Consider the following 25,268-nt stretch of genomic DNA (forward strand, 5'->3'; position numbering starts at 1 on the left):
AGATGTCTCTTAATTAATCCAAGAACTTACTGCTCTTGATTTTGAAAGATAACAGTATACATGGATTTTGATGGATAACTGACAAGTGATTTAATTTTGTGTGTCTGTATATTAACACTTATGTTAGAACTGTTCTATCCAAACAGGTTATTGTACAGTTTTAGGTTTCTGCTGATCAAATTAAATATTGAGGAAAAGGTGAGCCATCTAAACTCAATATTCAGAACTCCTTTACGGTACATTTCAAGCACCCTGAAGAATTCCTTTGCCATTACTTTAATTCTCTTCCTTTTCATCATTTATTTCACTCTTCTACTTGATTAGGTTAATAGATAAAGAATATGGCATTATATGCACAGCTGCTGACTGGTCACACATAACACAGAAAATGAGAAACGTGACAATGAAAAATAAATTTTGAAATATATTTACACTGGAAGACCAGATAAACTTACTATGTTATATCACAATGCACATTTTCTGTTGATTCCTGATATCTTACTGTGAGGGTGATCTGATCTATTTCTTCAAAAAAGTCACCAACAAATGTAAAAGATAACAGCTTTTAACAGGATTTTAAGTCTGTAATGCTGTATAACAGCAGATTTAAAAAAAAATGCTACTGTAACACTAAAGCCTAAAATACCTTGCCAAAGCCTACGCTGAGCTCATCCTATAGAGATCTATCATACCATATTCTCTGTAACTTTGTACATTTAGAATGAGATTTCCAAGCTTCCCTGACAATGTAGAGTCTCAGATTTCTATAGATTTTGGGTGCCTAAATAATCAATTAGCTCCTTAGTGGGATTTTCAAAAGAAACAATGTGCCCGCTTCAACAGATTTTTTATCAACTTTTCAAGCACTTTTAAAGATCCAGCTCTTCGTACTTATGAAATGAAGGGAGCCCACCCTCTAACATCTGTTTAGGTGTGAACTCGATTACATGGCTTTACTTTGGCAGAAGCTGACAAGGAGAAGACCTGTTTCACTGAAGAACAAGAAGTGACTCTCTCGGGGCTTCTGTTTGTCAAGAGTTGACATTAGACTGCACGTAGGATGACCTAACTTTTCACTGTTTCTAAAACAAAATTCTTGCCTTCCTTCCAAAAAACCCAAACTGTTGTAAATCTACTGACAAAAGGGAAAAAACTGAAACAAGAACTATATAGGAGATCAGCAAAATAAATCTAGAGGACTCAACTATACCCACACGTTTTTTATAAAACTGACTTAATTTAGCTATCAGCCCTCTAAAAAAAATCACCAAACACTCCCCCCTCAAAAAAAAACCCCAAACCACCAACTCAAACACCCAAACAAACAAAACCTCCACCATTAATTATACCTCAGAATCCATTTGCTGCTGCAGTTTATAGTGATGAAATGCCATATAGGGTGGAGAAAGCAGTACCAGCACTTTATAATTTAATTTCACAGCTTCTTAATTTTTTTTAATAAGATTAAACTGACATCTTCATACCTTAATGCCAACCCATATTCAGGAAGACTCATGTAAGCAACATGAATAATTTACACTATCAATGCACACATCAAGGGCCTTCTGCAAGTTATGTTCCCTAAACATCACATACAAATGCATGAGGCACCAGAACTATATGCACACCATGAACAATTCTATCAGAATCTGTCTTAATGATTTCTTATATATGAAAGAAAAGGCCTTTACCAAAAAAGTCAGATAAAGAAAAACCTACAGTCTCAAATTCAAAAATGCAATGACAAGTGACTGTTAGAGGCCCCTCTTTATTTATTACTGCATTAAAAAACCAGGAACTTTAGTTGTTGTCATTTTTCAAATGAAAAACTATTAAAAAACCCACAACCAACAACAACAAAAACCCAAGAACAGTCAAGCTGCAACAGTGCAAAGAACCATGAGAGCCTCGGCCAGTACTGTGGCATTGTAAACTAGTATGTAGTTACATGGAATATTAATGGATAGGTTTAACCTACAGTGTGCATATTCACTGCATAAAAAGCAGCAGTACTCTTGTCTTATGTTAGTTTATTTTCTCCCATATCTTAAATTTACTGAAATTGTTTTAGACCTATTAAATGAACAAATCCTTTTTGAAAACAGTACAACATGGCTGAAATGCAATAAATATAAGCACTTTAATATTTAAGTGAGGAAAATGAATTTCAGTGTGTTTCCAAATTGGTTTTCTTCAGTGCAGAGTTTCTTTATTTGTCCAAATAAAATGGATTTGAGTGGGTGGCAGCTTTAAGGAGATATGCAGCACTGTTCAATGGCTTTGTGAACTTGGAAAGATATTATGAATAATGGATTTGCTGTGCTCTTAGACACAGAGGCACAACAAAAACAATATCATTCTAGGTTCTCTAATAAGCAGCTGCTGGAGTAAGGAATAAAAAGCCTAGCCTACTGATTTAAGCTACAGGTGCTAGCATTTTTGTTCAGATGATTGTAGCAAACTATGGGACTGGTTCTGTTTTTTCAGCAGGAAAACTACTCAAACAGAGTGTGAGGGGCAAAATTCCCAAGGATACCTCCTACCACTCTGATTTGCTGCTTTCTACTTACAAGCCCATTTTTGTATTATACACCACACCCTCTCTCCCCAAAGAGAGCTGAAAAAGGGCTGTATTTCCCTCTGTCAACAGCTGGAGGAAAAGGATAACTTCAAACATATGCACAAAATATAAAAGTACTGCTTTAGTTTCCTCCTCTTACAGATCTGAAAATATATCTCCCTTCTCAAGGGGTGAAAGTCCTTTGCTTCATTTAGTAATTAATTTTAAATACTTAAATTTCATCAGCAAATCATTCACTCTCAAGCATGAATGGAAACAACATCCAATATAAATAGATTTGACTAAAATAAATTTGAGAAGTGTACCTCTCAGTTCTTTTGAAAAGAATCGGGGGTCTGAGAGAAAATAAGCACATTTTGGGAAGTATAATCCGTTCCTAACAGTGTGCAAGTTATCAATGCTCAGCACCACAGACACGTCTGAGTAGGAGGAGGTAGGCTATTTACCTATTGAGGTGAGATAACCTTATCCTCATTCTCTTCCCTAACTTGCAAATACAAAACCTGTTCACTTTACACACACAGGCACATAAAGTAGTTCCTGATATTAGTATGTCTAAAAGCGTATTGAAGAGAAGTTCAGTCATCAGGATCTAAGATTCTGGTCCCAAAACTCCAGCTGCCATATTTGATTCAGTACTTGCAAGGTTTTAATATTGGTACTGTAACTCTAGAAGTTGTGACACCTTCTTATCCTGTTGGTAAACATATCTCCAGCAAGTGACTATTAAAACCTCCAGTTGCACATAGTAAAGCTTAGTTTATACAACTGTTGTAGGTGCTGAATACATAACCAAATTATTGTGAAGCCATGTGTGATAACCTGATAAGGATTACTTAAAAGGTTGACACACTTATTATTAGGTTTTCATCAACCGGCAGTGCTAGCTGCTAACTTCATACTTCATGTTGCATACTGCATCCTCAAGCCCTTATTTTCATCTTTACCCTCCAAACACAGCTCAGATCTGTATTACTATGAAGCAAACTCTGATATGAAAAAAAAAAAATAATCTATGAAAAGGGCTTTTAAATCTTTAGAATGTAACTGCAGAAGATCATGTATAGCATTTTTACTTTTTTTTTTAGAACTTCAGAGGAGAGATACAAGTATAACTTCAGCTATGTTCACATTGTGCAGCTAACTGGCATGCCCTTTATGCAACAGAAATGGTCCATGACTATCTGCTCTGTGTCAAATAATTCACAAATTTTGTTGACATTTTACTGTAGTCTTAATATTAAGACTTCATTATCTAGAATTTTTGTTTTGGTGACAGAAATAGGTCTGAAAGAGATACTAAAATACAAAGAAATTCATTGGCTTTGGATCAGCTGAATAATTCCAATACATATTTAACAGGTTTCCCACAGATACACATGCCTTTGCAGGCTGTGAGTTCAATAAATAGATGCACAAAAATCGTCTTTCAGAAGGTGAACTGATTCCCAGCTGGGAATCATATTGGCCAGTCTAGAATGAGATTTTTGCATGAAGTTGTGTCTCAGTTGACATCAGAAAACCTACTTTGAATATTGGAAGTGCAGAAGGGAAATTGCCAAAATCTTTGTTTTCTTCACCCTGATCTTCATGTTCATCAAGGCACCCGCACTCCACCCCCACATTTTTTTCATGAGAAGCGTCAGACTAGCTATGTAAACAGTTCAAAGACTTGGCCACCTGTATCATGTGGATATAAAGTTTATAGCTCTTTCAAAGTGTGCTCTGAAGATTCTGAGATCTGGCTCAAAGAAAAAATCCACACAGGGTACCAAAGACATTGTATTGTATGTATGGGGTCCTACCATTTAGGGAAATTTAAGATTTAGGAGAGAAATGAGCTCCAAGTTTTTGAAAACTGTCACTGAGAAAAGAAACCACTGTTGGGCTGAAAATGGTATTAATTCACATTTTAAGAAGATACAAATAAAATTCAATGTCTTCCAACTTCAATAAAAGACCCAGGATACCCTTTTTGTACATAAGAAGTCATTGCTTAAGGATTAAGATTAACTTGTATTCATATTCCAGCTAAAGCTAATCAAATATGAACATAGTTTGCTTTAAGAGGATACATACGGTTAAACAACTAGTGTTTCAGCATTTGGGAGAGAAAATGATCTGGTAACACAAGATTTTGTGTAAAGTCTGAACCCTTAGAAAAAATGAAGGAAGAAAAAACAAAAAGAAAACAAATCCCAAAAGCATCACACACGCACATCTCTGAAGACTGCCTGGAGCCAGAGGACAAGAATTCAAACAGGAATTCATATATGTAAGGGCACAGAATCATAGAATGGTTTGGGTTGGAAGAGACCTTGAAGATGACCAAGTTCCTATTGTCCTGCCACGGGCAGGGCCACCTTCCACCAGCCCAGGTTGCTCACAGCCCCATCCAGCCTGGCCCTGAGCACTCCCAGGGATGGGGCAGCCACAGCTGCTCTGGGCAGCCAGTTTCAGTGCCTCACAGCTCTCGTAGTGGCATCCATTAGAGCAGACTTTCATTTTGAAATAAAATGACCAACTCATCTAATTTAAAACTAGAAGACAGCAGCTAAAAAACAGTTCAACATTCAGGTGGATATGCCTATCAAAGTACTGCTGCTTATAAACAGTAAGATGTATTCCTGTTCTTGTTAATTCACTGGCAATACAAGCAGGGAAACAATCTGCAATTACTTGTCTTACAGCACACTGATTTTGGGTAGAAGTACCCCACTTTAACATGTATCACAGACTACACATGTAATATTTGCACTAACTGGTACTAACAGGATATGGTTGTGATGATTGAAATACATCATTTTAATGAACTGTTGTCTTCACTGAATTCTGTAATAGTATCTGACAGCTTTCACTGTTGCATGAGTTACCCTCTGTTGGTACAATTAATTTCTGTTTTGGTTGAGATACTGTAAGACAATATTTCTAGGAAAACAGGTGAGGTAAAGAAAAGGTTGCCAGCAACAAGTGAATGTAACATGAAGAAGAAAGAAAACAGGATAATGAGCCTGGATACGTAGTGAAAAACTATACTATAACTTAAAATGTGCTCAGTGTCTGCAGTGCTGATTCCTTGCATTTGAATACTGAAAGTAGGACAGCAGAAACACCCTGTCAAGATCTGAACAATATTTTGCAGAAGCCATGGTTACAACACTTACACACTTGCAAGTAAAACAAAGAAATCAACTTGCACATTGTCAAAGGGAGGAAAAAAAACCACCCTGAGCCTACTATACTACACACAAAGTAGACTGTTTTCTGGACCTGCCAGCTGATTTGGTTAGGATTTGATGGAAGAAACCCAAGTATTACCTTCGTATTTCATCCTGCTCTTGAACCAGATGTCAGAGAATCTAGGAGACATTTTGACAAGTAAGGTAAACCAAGTAGAAAGGTGTCCAGCTTAGAGAAGATCACATTACCTTAGCAGTTCAAACAAATAAAGCATTCTGCTGTCCAACAGGAATCTCTCAGCCAGCTATACATGATTTAGGAAATTTGTGCATTCCTGGGCTGACAGAGGGCAACTGGAACTTAAAAAAACAACTGCATCTATTATGTTTTTCCAAGATATATTGGATGCTGAAATAATGGAAGAAAGAAAACTGTTAATATAAGAAAAGGATACATGCTTTTATGGAAATCAAGTGCAACTTTCCCTGCTATCTTTCCATAAAAGATGATGGAAATCTTATGTAGGTAACTGACTGCAGAGTTCAGATAAGCCTACCGGAAATACGTAAAGAGATGAGAACTCAGACATCTTAGGAAGCAGCTTCATTCAGCACGCCTAGTTTTAAAAAAAATAAAGTAGTAACTTGATTTTTTACCCCTTCTCTTAACCATAAAGTGCTGTACTTTTCAAGACCAGTAGCAGAAACCAGAAAGCAAAGCTCTAAATTTCTCTTTTCAAACTTTTGAAAAAAAAAAAAGTAAAAATATTTTTGATATTTAAAAAAATATTGTCATTTTAACTACCAAGAAATTAAAATATGCTTCTTATGTACAAGATAAACTACCACGGACAGTTCCAGTAAAACCCACAGAGAACATCATCTAGACCTGTAGCCAACAACCACCAACACAAACATTTCAGCAGAAGCTGAATGGACACAGTTCCTGTCACATTTAATGTGGTAATTCCGTGGTGACAAGCTTCTACTGTGTCACAAAAGGTAGTTAGTTTGTCACAAAGTGTAAAGGCTGACAGTCTTTGTAATATCACTAACAACATATGCTTTAATTTTAAGTATAAGTGTGCTTTGAACATTGCTATGCAACTGCAAACAAGTCCAGCATTGCTTTATCACTGCAACATTTAAGTGATAGAGAAATAATAATCATATAAACATTTCTCATGAATCTATATTACTCCTGAAAATCCAATTCTGATTTTGCTTCTTCTCAGCCAGTAAGAAAGTTTGAAAATTCAACATTTTTTTAATGTTACCAAGGAATGGGAAGTTACGTTTTTAATGGTGCCAGCTACTTCAGTAGTAACTCACTATATGGCCTTGACTAAAGCACTTCACCTCTTTGCTTAGTTTCACCAAATGTAAATAATTGTATCGCTTGCCCAGTTTAGGCATTCCCTGGGCATTAGGTAAGGCTCCTCAAGGTTTTTTTGACTTGCAAATATGTGGCTATATTAAACATTTTTCATTATTAATGCCTGTTGTCTTGTACTAACTCTGTAATGAGGTAAATGAGTATACAATATGGAGTTCAAGCTACACTTCTTGATTAAGTTTTGTGCTTCAAGATTCATCTTTTTCAGTGTTATAAAGATTAAGCCATATTTTCCCCTTAACTGAACAGCTATGCTTTGGATATAATTTTTTCCCTGATAATTCACATCTTCAAATTGATTTTTACAATTGGCTCTCTGGGAATTCTAACAACTAGGTTTTAGACTTCCTTGGTCCTGAAAAATGTGTTATGGAACTCCAGCATAATTACAAATTCAGAGACTTGGGCATAGGCCTCATTTTGATTTGAGGGATTAATAGCAGGTTGTCTCTACAGTACTCCTCAGAGGATTCCAAAGGAAATTCTCCTCTATCAAAATGGCAAGCATTTCCTGATGTGCTGTCAAGACAGACATTACAAACTACCCAAAGATGGTCCTTCCACATTTCCTCTGAGTTCTTCTACCTGCCTTCTCATTTCCTGGAGGACATTTGTCTTTTCTGAAAATAGATCAGCTTCACTTTTACTGGAATCAATTAAACGTGGTATCTGGCCAGAAGAGCTTGTGGCTTCTATCCCACTGAAAAGTGAGTCAGATAAGTGTCATCTGAAAAGGGGTTATTTTTGACAAGGACTGGTTACACGCCCTCATTCTGATTCCAAATGTGCAAGTGGGGCTCCATTTTGAAGCTAGACAATCTTTATGAGTTTCTTTAAAGGAGATTTTATTGAGTCCTGATACAGATACATCTGGTGTGGTGAAAAATGACTACAAATCTGATAGTAAATATTTCTTTTAAAAGCTGCCCATTGCCTAAAGGAAAAGGAAGAAAAAGAAACAGTAGGAATGTAAAAGATGCTAGAACTTACACTAAACTCTATGCCTTTTCACATTGCTCTGATGGTACAGAGGAACTAGCTTGACTAACCAATTTGGCAATTCAAGTAACATAAAGTAACTTCTTTATTGAGACTAAAGCAAAAAAATCACAAACAAAACTATAATAACAGTTTTAAATCAAGTTAATCATATCTTGCACTGCACCTTGTCAAGATGGTTAATACTAAAAATGTGCAGCAGCAGCATTGCATGGTATCATTCCATAGAAGGCTATAGTTGATTAGAGGCTTCGCATTAAACAAAATCATCCTTGCTTAATTTCTTTGAAAGGTATACTAACTCTAAATTTCCCAAAATTAAAATGCATCTTATCAAGTGGAGAGAAGTTGTAACAAAAACTAAGCATCTTAATGTAGGCTTAAGAACAAAAGAATGAGTTCTTTAAATAAACTAGGAATTAATTTGTCATACACATCTGTCACTAAAGAAATTAAATTCCCCAGTCTCGCTGTAGAAAAGCAAAAGATGTCAATGATTATTTTTGTGTAGATTTGGAAATAAGATACATTAATACCTTACAAACAAGATACTGTATTGGTGGTTGTACAGGATAATGAACAATGATCATGATAGATAGTTACTTTTAAAATTTGCACTTGAACAAATGTACCAAAGGGTACTAGTAATCACTGAGGATTGATATAAACAATTATATTTTTTAGAATTTTAAATAAAATTTTGATTATGGGACAAATTTCAGGGAACTAGACAAAAGTTACTGTGTTAAATGAAAACAAATAAGTGGTGGGTTAAAAATTAGCAAACAGAAAGCAGCAATGGCTCCGATTTACAAACATTTATTCACCCTGAGGTCTGATGCAGGACAGTACAGAATTGCACTTCCCTGTGCCATAATTCCACCATATTTTGCACTAATGAAAGAAACCAGAGAAAAATGGCAAACTGGTCCAATGACTATATAATGGATAAAGTGGATAAAAAAATAATTCTGAATGTTCTGACTTTGGTGCAAATAAATTCTCAAGCTTAAAGTATAAAGAAAAATGTCTGCATTTAACATACAGTCGACAGCATATGTCTGCAAAACTAAATAACCGCCTGTGTTTACATGAGATATATGATGTTCAGTTTGATTTGCATATCAGAGATCAGGCTGTAAATCTCTGATGATATTTATTTACAGTTGGATAATTGAAATTAATCCTGCCAAAATGACTTTGACAGTCCCGAATTTATGGTCTGAGAAAACAATCCTGGAACTGTTTGCTGAGCTATTAACATGGCTGGCTATATATTTTCAATCTGAGCTACATTGCTGAATAAAAACCTGTTCACAAATTATAACTGTCTTCCATTCTTCCCCTATTTCGTATTCAATTTGCTTGCTATAATCATTAAGAAGTTTCACGTTTTCAAGTAACCTTGAAGATAGCACATATGTCTATGCTTGCTGGTTTTGGGGCTTTTGTTTTTCTAACCATGGCAGGTACGTTAGTTAACTTTCTCTCCCCGCACTCCTGATGTTAGGCCAATTTCTTTTTAATTTCCTGTAAAAACTGTCAATTCTCCCAGCACAAAGCATCAAGAAGTTCCAGCACTGGAACTCAGACTCTCCCAGATCCTTCAGTAACTTGGATCATGGGTGCATCTCAGCATGTGTCTGTCTTCAGGGAAGAAGCGTGGGTTCTTGGATTTTTGTTTATTTGCTTGTTTTCTGATTTGTGTTTTAAACTCAGATTGTATCTTTCAATAGAAAGTTGTCAAGGAGAACATTGTTAGCTACAATGCTACCTCATATTATCCTCCTGGTAGGAATGCCATTTGTGGCTAGATATATGACAGAAATTTCCAACATACACAAAAGAAAAATGCTTGTGAATAATATCTATATAAAAAAGTAAGATTCAGCAGGTAGTTTCATCTTCTAATAAAACAAAATTCAAACAATTAGCAGACTGAATTTTCTTATCATTGGCAAATAATTACATAATCTATTAAAACTGTTTGCAACCATTTCCTATTCAAGAGATGTTGCACCTTGTATTCTTCAGATTCCAATAATGCATTTGATGATTGTGAAAGTTGCACCCTGGCTTTTAGCGCTAAAAGATAGCAAACAGCTTCCCCACTTTCTTGATACCAAGTTTTCAGCCACAGAGAATTCTGTTGTAGGTATTTCAGAAGCTATGTTTATAGATAAAAATTAAGTTTCTAGTATATAAAAGCAGCTTATCGAAGTCTGGAAATAAAAAATGACTGCCAACCATTACAGAAATGTATGTATTTACATCCATAGCACTTATTTACAATAGATCTCTTTTAAAAAGGTGGCAACGATAGTCTTGCTATTCATCTTGCTTTCTTTCTCCAGCCTCCCTACAATATACTGCTTTCCAGGACCATTCAATCTGAAAGCAGGCATCCATCCAAATATGTAATATTAAGGAAGACAGACAGCTATCATTTATAAAATGTTAATTCCTTATTAGTGGAAAGAATAAATCACTAGATTAAGCAGAATTACTGTGATCACTGATTATTACCCTACCACAAGTATGTTATCTTGTGCTCTGTCCCCTGTTCAGAGCTTGTGTCAATTGGCAGACAAGCAGTCAACTGGAGAGAGAAAACTCTAAAGATGACCACTAGATAAGCACATATTATTGGAGGATGGGAAGGAAAAAAAATTCTAAGCATCAAAAACCCTTGTGGAAAGCCTGCTCCACCTTCTCATTTTGCTGCACACACCCAGACTGTGAAGGAGTTTGCATATTTATACGGTGCCCAGCACAGCTGGCTTCATTTGTATCAGAGAACTCCAGGCACATAACAAATTTACAGGTGACACTCTGGGAAACATCTAGGATTAGTGTTGCCAAACTCAGCCAATTAGTTTGGCAATTAGTACCACCAAACGAAAATACGCTGCAGGTTCTTTTGTATAGCATTTCTGTATATATGCATCAGCAAATTAACAACCCAGACTGGAAACTACCAGCCTGATTAACCTGCCAATAGCTTTCCCTTATTTCCACATACTCTGCACGGGTTGATTTTTCACTTGAATTAGTCAGCCTGGGCATAAGGATCAATTGCAGCTGAGTGTCCTGCAGAATTAGGTCTTCAGGCATTATGGCTCAAACCTGAAAAGCATGTCTTGTGATCATCAAATCCCTTTTTACAGAAGCTCTTCAAAAGCATCTTTTTTTTCCCCATTGTACTCATTTTATACTGAACTAAGTGCATACATCACATATCTTACAAATTGATCTAAACAGCACTCTATTGTCTTTTGGACTTAGGTAATGTAACGTAAACAAACACACGGGCATTTATTGTGAACAGACTGAAAGCCTACCAGTGAGGACTCCAAGTGAGGCTTTTTTATTTCATACTCTGAAAACTCCTCTATTTTAAGTTTACTACACCACATTTTTATGCCACCTCCTGCTCCCTTTAGCCACTGAGATTTTTGCATGGCATAAGGTTTCAATAACTATATGCCAAAAACTAGCCTTTCACACCATGGCTGTGCTCCTTACTCTCTTACTTTCAAATGCAAAATGCACATCTGATACACTGAAGGTAGAAATGAGAGTTGATAATGAGTGTGAGTGGGAGGCATGGGTTGGTGATGAAGATTTGCTTTGATTCCTCTGACTACAAAAGCTTCCTCGGTAGAGAAGATATTTTAAAGTGTCTCAACAAAAGCTTTGTCAATGCAAATTCAAAACCATTCTGACATAAAATTAAAGCTATTCTTAGTATTATTTCTTAAAGGCCATGAATATGTCATAAAAGATGATCAAAGTATTAAATCCTACAACAGGTTAAGAAAAGAGGCCATGATTTCCAGTGTTTTCATTTCTAAGCCAAACACTGACCATTAATTCTTATTACTGATAGTAATGCTGAAAGCATCATCTGTTATCAGAACTGGCTGACAATTGCTGTTATAAAACCCACTTCTCAGTTGTCTCAAACTTTGCCAGACTTTAACTGCTTTGTCCATGATTTTATAAAAAATGAATATTTGTTTCAAGCTTTTGTTTTAAGTAGCTGCTCTCAGCTTAGCCAAAATAATTGAAAAAATTCAGGAAAGGATATGTTGCTTATCCCATTTTGAAAACAATGTTTTTATTATTATTTAATGCTTCCTCAATGCATGATTTGAAAGCAAGACTGAAAATCTGATACTGCCAGAGTTTCAGTTAGCTCTCAAAAAAATCTGTCTGAATGACAACATTTTGAAAAGTCTCAACTCATACATGTTTATCAGAGAAGTACTTCACTTTTTACAACAAACCCCTCAATACTCCCGCTTCACCAAGCATACTCCTGAAATAGTTCTCTGTGTCTCAGTTGCAGGGCTCACTGCAATTGCAGCAGACTGGGAGGGATCTAGGCAAAAGGAATGAAATAAGAAACTCTCCCTTGCTTTTTCAGTGAAGCTTCTTCCCCTGCAGTGGCCAATAAGCTTGAAGGAGTATTTCACCTCATTCAAATGCAAGGGAAGAAGGTGAGAGGAAATGGAAAAATCAATTAGAATTGGATAATAAAGAATCAGGGAAAACACCCATGAGACTGCAGACTCGTCTGTGGACTGATGATATTCAGTTAAAAATCAGACCTAGTACAATAAGTACAGTGGTGTCAGTAACACTACTCCTAAGCCACTCAGGGGTCTAGAAGGTGTCCTGGTTTTGGCTGGGATAAAGTTAATTTTCTTCTTAGTAGCTGGTGCAATACTGTGTCTTGGACAGGAACATGACAAAGAAACAGTTTGGTGGGGAAAGAAAAAAAATCCATTCCTTTCCTTTAAGTTGTAAATTAAGCAAAATACATCACCTCAAATATAACCAAAGAAAGTTGAAGAACTAATAATTAATTGGTCAGCAGGAATATACTTATATTATACAAACACCTTCATTAAATTCATTTGCCTGGATAATAAAGAAAATTAAGAGGTATATGTTGATTTATTAATCAGGAGCCACCTTGACAAAACATATATAATGAATAAAATAAATCTCAACTTGTCCAACCTTAAAGTGTGTTGTATACTCATGAGCTAGAAATAGTACACAGAAAACTTACTTAAATTTTTGTTCAGTTACTTATTTAAATTAAATATTGAAATTCCACAAAGCTCTGACCTTAAAAAAACTACCACCACAGAGTAACAGATGTCAAATGAAAGCAAATACTTTTTTTGGCACTATCTTAAATTAAGTCCCTTCAGGCTCCCTTTTTAGTAATGCCTTTATCTAGCAAATCACATCAAAGCCTTTTTTTTGCACTACTCCCTTTAATTTATCTATGTTCTTAAAGTGAAGTCCACAACTTGATGCTAGACATCTCTCTCTCACTGGGCTAAAACATAAACCAGTGCTTATTAAGTAAAGCTATCAATCAGCTAATAAAGAATCTCCAGTAACTCCATACCTGTTAACATCCCATATTTTACTTGTCTTGTCCATGGAGGCAGAAGCCACAAAATCACCACATGAATGCCATGAGCAGTCCCATACAGCGTGGGCATGTCCTTCTAAAGTCAGAATGCATCCATGTTTCGAAAAGTCCCATATCCGCACTGTAGTATCCCTACTTGAAGTGACCAGCTGGGTACCACTGTTACGAGGAATGAAAAAGAGTAGCTTTTAGCAGGGCCATATATGATTTTTTTTCAAAGTACACAGAAAAATAATTTAACTATGTTTATAAAGTCAGGTTAAGTAGCAACTGCTGATTTTTCATTAAAATACACATGAACAAAAAATCATGTTTGAAAGCATTCATATTTTTACAGTTTTCTGACACACCATATATGAAGCAGTCATGTATTAAATACACTATCAAAAGAAAAGAAAAGGGGATATGAAGTAGCTGTCTTCCATGGAAAAATAAATATGGGTTCTAAAAATTACATTCTTACTTTTTGTAGTCTGTTTATGAGTTTATCGGTAAAATAACTTCAACCCAGAGAACTGCTTTCAAAATAGAATAAAATAGCTTCAGGGAAGAATATTTTCTTATTCCCAAATCCATACCATTTTCTACATATAAATTATTATTTAAGCATCATAATTTTGTCTCTTCTGCTTCAGTATAAACACTAACACATTCACTACCTCTTGGGGTCATTGATATGTTATATTAATGAAAAATACAGAGTTCAACTCAGATTTTTTGGCCATATCTTCAGATATAAACTAGTATGGTTTTATTTCATTTAAAGCATAGACTTAGGGCTTCAGACTAAAAGTCATCTGGCTCAGTAATGTTATACAACAACTAGTAGGGAATCCTTAATAAAAAGAAAATAATAAGAAAAAGTACATAGAGTGATTCTCTTATTAAACACTGCAAGACCTAGCCTGTGGCTCAGGATTTCTTTCAGTCAGAAGTTTTGTGCTTAACAAGCATCCATGGAGGTTTTTTCCATCATTAACTTTTTTGAACATATACAAACCTTTGGCACCCACAACCTCGTGTCAATGAATTCCAAAATTTAATTATACATTGTGTGAAAAACTATTTTGGGGTCTTAAATACCTTACTTCATTTCATTTGATGCTTCTAATGCTAATATGGTGAGTAAAAGTAAACACTGACTATGTATTTGCCATCTCTAAACCAGCTGGAATTTTATAGGGCCCTAGCATATTTTACCCACAAAGCTGAAGACTCCTACTCTATTGACTCATTCCTCATACAGACATCATTCTATCTCTGATCACATTACCATTTTTCTCATCATCTTTTGAGCTGAAACTGAAGAAACAGGTAACCAAAGAGGTTTACAATGGCACAGGAGTGTTTTTTGGTTTATTCTGTATTTTTTAAATGTGATTAGTATTTTTGGCACTACTACACAGAAATTTTCAGAAAACTGACCACAGCGGCTCCAAGATTTCTTTCCCAAGTACTAAAAATTAATTTAGATCCATTCGCAATTTAGGTAAGTAGAGGTAAGTAAGTAAAAAAGGTAGAGTTAGGACAACTTTGCAGTTGACTTTCATCTGCCACTTCACTGTCAGCTGTTGCGACTGGAATTCTTTTCTTGTAATTCTTCACATGCAAACTTAATTTTTTCTGCCCTGACTAAGCAAGCAAACTCATCCGCCTTATTCTCTTCCCCAGTTTCCAAGATCATCTTATTAAGTTAGGTCTCAGCACAGATCCCTTTAGGACTCAGTAATTTCTCCATTCTGAAAGTGACATTTTATTCCTATCTCTTTACCACTTTTTAAAAGAACAAGATAAATTTCCTTTTTATTTGGGACAGTTTTGCTTCTTTGAGAGTTTTTGTCAAATGACCTTAAGAAGAATTTACTGAAAATCCAAGTATACCACATTTACAAACCTCCCTTGATCAAATTCTCAGCAAGCCCTTCACAGAACACTAACAGATTTATGAGACTTCATTTCCAGAGCCATGCTGACACCTCTCACTATAAAAATGTATCCATGTATCCTGTAATTTTTTCTTAATATAATTTCTTCCATTTTCCCAGTATAAGTTAGATGAACTGTTCTACAGATCCTCTGTCCCAAACTCCTTTAGAATATTGAAAAAAGTTAATGCGGCCTTCTCAGATTATACCAGGAACAATGGAGGTTTTCTATTATGTTTACTAAAAAAGCTCAGGAAAAATGTTTCGGGATAATACACACAAAAACAGGCCAAAAATACTTTACCTTTGAGTTTTCAGATCAATTTCTATTGTTATCTTACTAACATCCATTAGAAGATCTTGCCTTTAAGATCCAATAAACTCTGCTTTTATCTGAATAATGGAAAATGTGCTATCACAGGTAGCAGAAATCCTTCTTCCGAATCTCTGGATATAAAAAAGTGGGAACTGAAAACAGCCTAAGGGATGATCCTAAGCACTACTGTAAAACTTCATATTAAGAATATACTCAGAGATATTTAGTTCATGGCTGCAATGTAAAAAAAATAAAAATAAAAAAAATTAAACAGTCTGGGAGGTGTGGTGTCCAACTTTTTTTTTGTATATTCTTCCTTTTCTCCTTTTCCAATAGATGTCTACCAAATTGTTGCGTAAAAGCATCTACTAAGACAGCTTGAAATATGTGCATCATTTACCTGATAGATCTTAAGGGGGAACTTGCCATTATGAAATATCACCTGCCTAAACTTTTGGCTATTTTTAACACTTATGGCTTAGATTGCTATTTTTTGTGAAAATACATTATAATCCTCATTAAGGCAGTTACACCCCCATGCCTAAGACAAAGCCTTGAGAGATTAATCTCTCAAAAATTTTGATATAGCACAAGAATAATTCTGATGCTTTTTTCACACATATCACAGCATAAAGGCTTGAAGCTTGAGTAAGGGTTCTGAGGAGACCCTAATTTTATCAAGTTTCTAGGAATAAATTTGCTTTTATTAATCAAATGCTTGTACTTTTAATAACTCAAGCTAGATCTCACTTCTGAAGACAGATAAAATTAGCAAAATGACAAATTATCATACCCGTTGTACATTTATGAAATAAGAGCTTAAAACAAATTCAGAAGCAGGTATAAAGTGGGACTGATGAAATCTATAATTGATTCAGAGGGTAGCATGCACTGCCACTGTTGCGAAGCACCAGAAGAGATTTACTGCTTATGCATTTTTTAATATATAATCCCCAAAATGCTACATGAAGAACTGATTCCTTGGGCTGAATTTTAAGAATACACCATCCAGGCAGTGATGAAAATCTTTCAGAAAACAGATATGAGCAGGAAGGTAGTTCAAATAGATTCAATTTGGCAATCTGTGGCAGGGGAAAGAGTTACAAATGAGGTTTAGCACTCCTTACAGATCAAAGGAGAAAAAAGCGGAGACTGAAAACAAAAGCATAGCTTGTGAAGGAGAAAGTTTAGAGGGACAGACTGACAGTGGAAGTAAGGGCAAAAATACTCAGGAGCAGAGGGACCCAATGCCCCAGTCCCCTGCAACACAAGCTTCCTAATATTCCCTGGGCATAAAAAAAGCCACACTTCATTAAAGAAAGGGGAGTTGCATCAGCTGAGGATCTGCAATTATGCATGTATGAACTTAATGTCAGCATTTCTGGGAAGCACAAACTGCTGCTTATAAGAATGATGGCTGTCAGAGCTGTTTTAGCACCGGGCCTGCAGTCACAAAACCTTCACCACACACTAGTATTCAAACCAGACACACACATAATGCAAAAGAAAGTGCAGTGTCAAGCCTTCTTGTCACTTGTCAAGCAAAGTCAGGCATCCAAATCAAAATGATGCTTTTAGAAAAAAACTTATATCTTAACAGCTGATCAATAATGATATCCTTTTACTGATTTGCAACATTTTTTGGTCCTGGGAGATAAAAGAAACACTCCAGATTCTGAGGTAATGTTTTGTTACCCAGAGCTGCAACGTTTTTTTACTGCCCCACTCCTCTATATGTATGATATAAGATTACCTGAGGGAAAAAATGTATCAGGAAAAGTAGATGTTTTTAATGATGTAGGCTGTCAGTTTAACAGTCTATGATACCCACATATCTCTACCACATGACTGATTTAAAAAAAAAAAAAATACTGATTTTTGTATTAAAAACATACAGAAATATAACATTAGATGATCAACCTTAATTATCAGCAGCTATATACATAATCTCCATTTGAATTTAAGACTGATCGCTAACAGAGAAAGTGCCAAGTAATCCTGTGCAGGGTGTGTATCTTTCATTCAGAAGATAATAAAACACTTTAACTCTTTTTTACCAAACAAATCAAAGAATCAGACAACGTATTAGGAGACAAGAACAATGTGAATCCTATCTTTTTCTGTCACCTGAAACACAGTCACATATATGCAAACAACTTTGCCAACTTTTAGGAATGTGTTGCTAGTACTTTTTTTTTTTTTTTTTAAAGAAAGTAGCAGTACATTTGTGTATGGCGGTCTACAGCCTTGCTTGGTCTGGTTAGGGGGTTTCTGTTTTGACTTTCTAGCAGACCAAAGCACTACAAGGGATGAAGTATGCCTGTATAGTTTAGAACAAAGTATTTGCCTATAAAAAACTTTCAGAAGTTCCAGGCACTGGACAGTCTATGATACTTGTAACCTGCATCATCTCTATGGATAGATCTTTTTTGTTAACACTAAATATACATGCAGTTCTACCTTCTAACTGATTTCAGATATTCCTAATTGATGCTATAAACCTGCCCTTCTGGAAACAATTACAGTGGAAAAAAGCTGTGGAAATGTTAATTCCACATTTCACAAAAGCAGATGAAGCATAAACTTCCCCACAAATCTTTCCTCCCTCATATCCTAAACACTCAGTTTTCATTATACATTCCTCCTTCTTCTAGTTTCACTGTTCTCACTACAGGATGACTCTCCATTAATACTTACTGACTTGTAGACATATCAATAATTTAGAGTCATTTTCAGCAACAACATGAGTTTTTGGCACAGAGTTATTCTACAAGATTTCAGGTGACTGAATAACTTTCTGGAACACCAGTCGAATTAAGGCAATAGCTACACTGAGAGCGTTGTCCTGTAAATGTATCAAACATAATATCAACAAAGCAGCTTCAAATACAGCACCTCATTCAAATACTTTGGCACAATGGACTTAGATCTGAACCTCGAGCTACTCCAGAGGGATTAGTCAGGTTACCTCTGAAGATGCTGTGGAATGTAGAGCTAGCAAGCTATTCTGCTTCTCAACATTAGCTGCCAAGCAGATGGCCATCAGGATAGGACCACAGATGCCATCCTTCAAAATCTACAAGGATTGTCATTTTATATCAGCCAAAATAAATGATAAAGCCATTTGAATCATTAGCTCTAGCTGCATAGGACATCCTTCTTTTAACCCCTCATATCACTGACAGGAGAAATACCTCTTCATAATCACTGAGCATTCTTGGTCAGATTTATTCTGAATACTGGTGGAGAGAGAACATTTTGCTCTACTGTTAATTTGGTAAATAACAGTAAACTAGACTTCTCTGTCTAACATACCACATCCTAAGATTTAATCACAGGAATATTATTTTTAGCATTTGCCAGAGCCAGTACTGTGAATCAGACAACAATTTTGTTACTGTATTCTACATGGCATTAAGTGAACATAACAACATCTGTGCTAATAGCATTTATATGTGTTATTTATGTAGTGCTGCGGACATGCCTGGTGTTCTGAAGACAACCTAAGACATGGCTCCTTTCTTCAGACAATTACAGTCTAAAGCAAAGATTTTTACACACACACACATTACTGTCAAAAAATGGTTCTTAAAGCAACACACGGAAACAAACACACCTGTGTTCAAATTTTGTGTCCTAAAAGAGCTGCAGCAACAGGTAGCATCTGACTGGAACTTACCCTTACAACATAAGCATCAACAACTCAACAATGAATTTTAAACATACAATCTAAACCACTACAGGATTAACAGTCTTTTACCATGGCATTTGAAAAACACTTAACAATCAATATTCCAATTGCTTAATTGGAAAAATTATGTCTCTTTCATGCAATTATCCTAAAGCAAAATTATAAAAGCTACTATACTATTTGCAGTACCAGCGCAGGTAGACCCTAAGCAGTGCAAAGACCAAGGGCAAAACTGCAAATACTGTTAAGATTACTTTAATTTTGCTGACATTTTACGCTAGGCCAAAGAGGAAAGATAAACAAAGGAAATGTCTGGAAAAGCCCAGTTATTCCATGAAAAACAGAACTAATGAAGCCTGAATGCCTGTGGAAGTATACTTTGCCTCCTCACCCGATCATCTTAGATGTTGATTAAATAAATATATCAGGAATTGATCAACTCTTTAGACTTCTGCCTTCCATGTTTTGTCAGAATTAGTCTGCAGGTTAAATGTTACTGGAGAGCATGGGAAAGGGTTTAAGGAATGTGCACAGAAGCAGCATGGAGGGGGGGGGGGGATACCTTCCTGAAAGCTTCATTTTCCTTGGAAACAAGGTTAAAGACAGTGATCCAGACAGTTACACTTAGGAAAGTATGCACCCACCAGTGGGGTCCCACCCTTGGTTATGAGAGCTGTATTTAAACACTGCCTTTCCATTTGATGCTGAAAACAATTTAAGGGACGAAAATGCTGTGCAGTCATTGTAACTCCTCTTTATCATCCTACTTCTCTGTGTGTCTTACCCCATCATTTTCTTTCACCGGGGAAAGTGAAAATTGGGCTGAGTTTGAAAAAGGTTGAGGTCAACATATTATTTACAAGTTCCCATGAAAAGTACTGAAAAGAAAACAGGTAATTTTTTCCACACCAGGCAGGAGACTTGCACAGTTCCTTGATAAAAGATCCAATTCTTTGTGGGTACAAAGGAAGATGGGACAAAGTTCTGGAAGAGGAATGCATCGAGGATTACATGGAAACTGCATGTGACTCAAGAAGCTTTGAAAGAAGTAGAGTCCAGGAGGGTGCTAAGACAGGACCTCACAAAAGCCTTTCCCATTCTTACCCATTCCTAGGCATCCCCTGGTATCCACTGCTGGGAAAAGAATGGTGGTCCAGAAGAATTTGGTATGTGCAGCCATCCTTATGTCCTCCGTCTGTATTTGAACAAAACACTCAGTAGCAAAGATTTTGTTTTTAATAGATTTTGTAACCTTGAAACAGACTTGAGATATAGTTCACTTTTTTGGGTACTGGAACTGTGAGATGCATTAATTATTTACAGTGACATTTCTTATTAAAACCCCTAGGTTTTTTGATATCTATGGTTCATTTTGGGTGTTGCTTTCATTATCCTCATGGACTATGTGTCTAAGATACATCTTATGTAGTAACTGTAATATGTCTCACCCTTCAGAATAATCTTAAGCCCAATTTTACTCCTGTTTTATTAATAGACATAAAATGTCATTTATACAGAAGGTGAATGCCAAAATACTCAGCAACAGAAATGCAAAAATGTCCTTTCTTTTCCTCAGTTCTCATCAAAGCTGAGAAGAAAAAGAAATAAATTTCAAAAACACAAAATCAATCAAAAAGTGGCATTCTATAAACAATTGAAGAAGTTTCAAAGCCAGGAAACACGGCAGTAACCAGCAGATGGTAGACGGTATACAGGTACATGACTTTTTGTCTGAAAATAAAAATGCAACAATCTAGCAAAAACCTGTGACACAAGGCTGGAAATCCTCAGAAAACTGTCAATGCATAGTATGCCAAGTGCAAAACTCAAGGTAATTCTTCATTCTACATTACCTAATTGCTAGATCTTTTTATCATAATTCATGCTTATATATTGACCCAAGACAGGGTAACTGTTTCCCTCTGCCATTCTACCTGGCTGACAGCTGGGAGTGACATCAAGGGGGAAAAAAAAAAAATAAAGCAGTGTTTCGGCATCATACCACTTGTTGCTGCTTCTAGTTATCTAGGCACCGTAAAAGTAGTAAACTTTTGTTTTAATGAAATTCACCTTCTTTATTAAAAGAACTTCCTTAAGGCTACATTACACTTCAAAAGTGACAGTTTCACATCCATGATAACTTAAATGTAACATGCTCCCACTACTAGTAAGAGTCCCAGAATGGTATATACGAATTTTCAGACAACAAATTAGAAGTTATTTATAACCAAGTTTCAATCTAACAATTCATCTAGATTTTAAAACATTTTATCTTTTTGAACTGAGTACTCATGACAGAAGCTGGCATATCCAACTATACACACAAAGAGAAATCCTGTTTTACCTGGTACCTTTCCCACTGCTCTTACCAGCTTGTCTCTGTCCCCCTGCACAATTACTCATTTATTTCACAGCTTATAGTTCTGCATTCTGGATCATTATGATGATTTTTTGTTATGTCCACATGGTAGCAGATTACTCCAATTCAGGTTACAATCTACACAAACCACAGTTAGGCCCACTACATTCAAATCCATTAACTTGCTAAGATAAGCTTGGTACCCCCAGAAAAATATTGAGTGCATTATCATTCCCTGCAGGGTAGGCTTTTTAATGTTTAAAAAATGAGCTAGCTTCTTTCTGTGTCGTGTAATTAAAAGTGGTTAAATGAGATTTTAAAATAATTTAGGCACCTGGTAGAAGGCAGTTTTTAGTACATGTAAAATTGCCTTTTAAGAGGCTTTGGAAGCACACCAGGTAAGGAATAAAAATGAAAAGACAAAAGATAAAGCTAGTTACAATACTTGGAGATTAGATGCAGCAAAATGCACGTCAGCAGGACAGCGGGCACTAGACAATGTTGGGCTCTATGCAAGATTGAAAGACCAAGGAGTAATTGATTCCTTTTTAACAACAACAAAAAAATTTTAATAAAAAAGTATGTCTTTTCTAAAAGCTTTCTGCCAGTGCATGTCCAACATCCCACAACAAAAATCTACACCAGTTTATCAAGAAGTAGGAGTATACGGGCATCCTATTTGAAGCTGGGAGCTTGTAGGAGCCTAGCCAGTGAGACCTTCAACTATTATAAAGGCTGCTTATGCTGAAAGAAAACAGTGTTTCTGTGCCATTTTGCTTTAGGATATTGCCAAGTTATTTTCCTCCAATAACCTCATAAGAAGTAATTGTTTTACTTGAAATTAAATATAATGAGTAAATATTGCAAAACTACCATATTTTCCAGAAATGGTATCTGTACTGTGCCATTCCAATGCTTTCCCTCAAACAATGCCAATATAAGTTAGTCTTCCTTCTATTGCATTTTAAAACTAAATTAATATATTTAGCCCACATAAAATCATGCATCATACCAATCAATATCCACAACATAAATTAAACAGGGTGCTATTTCTGTGTGATACTTAATCTCGACACCCATCCCATCCATCACGGGTCGTTTCTCCTCCATTGGAATGATTCCAAAACCTCAAATTTTAATGAAGGGCTGTTGAAGTAGGGAAAAACGTAGTTTGGAACAAAATCAGATATATGAATTCCATGTACAGAACAGATTTAAGACCTATATTAACAATGATAATCCTGTGTCACAGTTCCTCTGAAATGCAAAGTTGTGGATCAGTCATTTCAAATCCATTATCATCCCCAAATGGTTGTCCAGTGATATCTAATCTCAATTAATAGCCAGTAATGAACCACAGCCATTAATTCCATTTGCATGTTTGCACAAAGCATCATTTTTAAGCTGCATATTTATATGCATAGAGGGTTCAGTGAGTGCATAGAGATTTCCTAGACTGTAGAAAGTTCTGCACTGGGATTTGAACATTTCCCTGTCACCGGGAAAATATTTAACTCGGACTGTGTAATGATCTCAACAGTGAAGGCCAAGAAAACACACAGGACAGTGCACTAGCCAAATGTTTGTATTTGGGGCAACTGATGATCTTACTGAGCCATGCCCTGGGGATACAAACATAACCAAAGGCAGGAAATTAGTTAATGGAGACAGTGATCAATAACAATTTGAAGTCTGAGAATGGAGGAGGAATGGAAATACTGAACATGAACAGAATTCTGGAATGGTACAGAAGAAAGCAACACATCAAAATCAATATGATCTTCTACCCTTTCACAGAAAGGCTTTGTATGAAAACAGAACTTCTATTCATGAGACCATGCAGTCTCATGCCTGACAGCTCAAGAAAGGGGGAAAACCATTTAAAACAAACAACTCTCAAAAGTGTGGGCATATATACTGTGGCCTTCTTTCTTTCTGTTCCTCATTCATTTCATATATACATTACTCAAATGCAAAGAGTACAATTACAACCAGCTAAGACCATGGTTCTACATCCACATCCTCAGTGGTCAAACAAGTCCTGACCTTTCATTCACAGTTTGTCAGCTCCCCCTGCTACTTGTGCTACTGCAACCATTTCATACCAAAAGTTATCAAATTACTTCAACAATACAGCTTGAGGTAAAATACATAAGCACAACAAATAAATGACAATACAATTAGTATTTCATCTATTTTTCATCCTGGATAGATCATTGTGACTAGGGTGCGGTTTCACATTGTGTTCCTCAGCCACACATTCCCCTTGTTAGCATTATATTAGCAGAAAATTAATCCTGCAGAAAAAATAGAAATGAAGTTTCCTGGCAGTCACGTTCCCCAAACGGGCTCACTGCACACCAAAGCTGTCCATGTCCACGAACTGGAAGCAAGTGGCTGGAAACAGACCGAGGAAGAAAGGCTCAGAATCCTCCCCGTCCACAGCAGCTAGCCATGGCACTGGCACAGGCATAGCAAAAACCTGCAGCACCAGGCAACACAAGGATTGGAACCTCTGCCCAAGTATGTACCCAAATAAATCAGTCATACTGATAAAAAAGTCCCCTCATCTTCTAAAATATTTTTTTAAAGTATCAAAGCAATATTCACATGAAATCTAAGCCTTGTACCTTGAAAAGACACATATCAGTGCAATTCAATTTTTGTAAAACACTCCAAATATTTTGGGTTTATTTCCAATTCAAATATCTTACACATTGCCTCAATTGAATTGCCATTCTCCAGTCAACTCTAACACTAATGTTTGTTATTTTAACAGCCACACTTTAAGAAATGCACATTTTAACAATATAACAAACATGGATATCCCCTTAGCTTCTTCACTAGAACCCTTGCAGCAGACTTGAGGGAAAAAACAATTGCCTTTATTGCACTGAAGAAAACACTAATGAACCAAGAATGTTGAAGGCGTCTAGATTATAATTGCACATAAAGAAACATAACGCAAGAAATTCTATTAAGAGAGATGTTTTGACGTGTATAACAACTCTGAATAAAATGAGAGTAACATGTTCAGCAAAAGGGCATGATCAGACCAGAGAACCTGAGACCAACCCAAGCGAGGAGGCAGCTAGCTGTCTATAATTCCAACTCCCCATCCTCAAATAGGGATGCTGATGAACCTAGAAGAAAACCTAAACACCTCAAAAATTGAAGCCACCACAGCAAACAAAGTGTTTCTCTCACAACCTATAGAAATGAAGATCAGCAAAACTGAATTGCTTCTGGTGACTCCCAGCCAGCAGCTGTACCAGGACCAGCAGGAACTGAAAATCATGGTGACATGTATGAAAAGAGAAACCCAAGAACTCCTTGAAGAGCGGGCAAATTTCTGCGAAACTTTTGC

The 25,268-nt window shown here is 36.1% G+C and overlaps 1 protein-coding gene across 1 annotated transcript in view; it reads right to left on the reverse strand.

Moving 5' to 3' along the window:
* SPAG16 (sperm associated antigen 16) overlaps positions 1-25,268 on the reverse strand; it is a 412,452-nt gene that overhangs the window by 170,322 nt on the left and 216,862 nt on the right. The window contains exon 12 of the mRNA XM_080399858.1: positions 13,584-13,769. Coding sequence (XP_080255984.1) covers positions 13,584-13,769 — 186 coding nt within the window. The remainder of the gene's footprint in view (positions 1-13,583; positions 13,770-25,268) is intronic.

Source organism: Falco punctatus (genome assembly GCF_963210335.1).
Source record: "Falco punctatus genome assembly, chromosome: 8".
Classification (NCBI taxonomy): Eukaryota; Metazoa; Chordata; class Aves; order Falconiformes; family Falconidae; genus Falco; species Falco punctatus.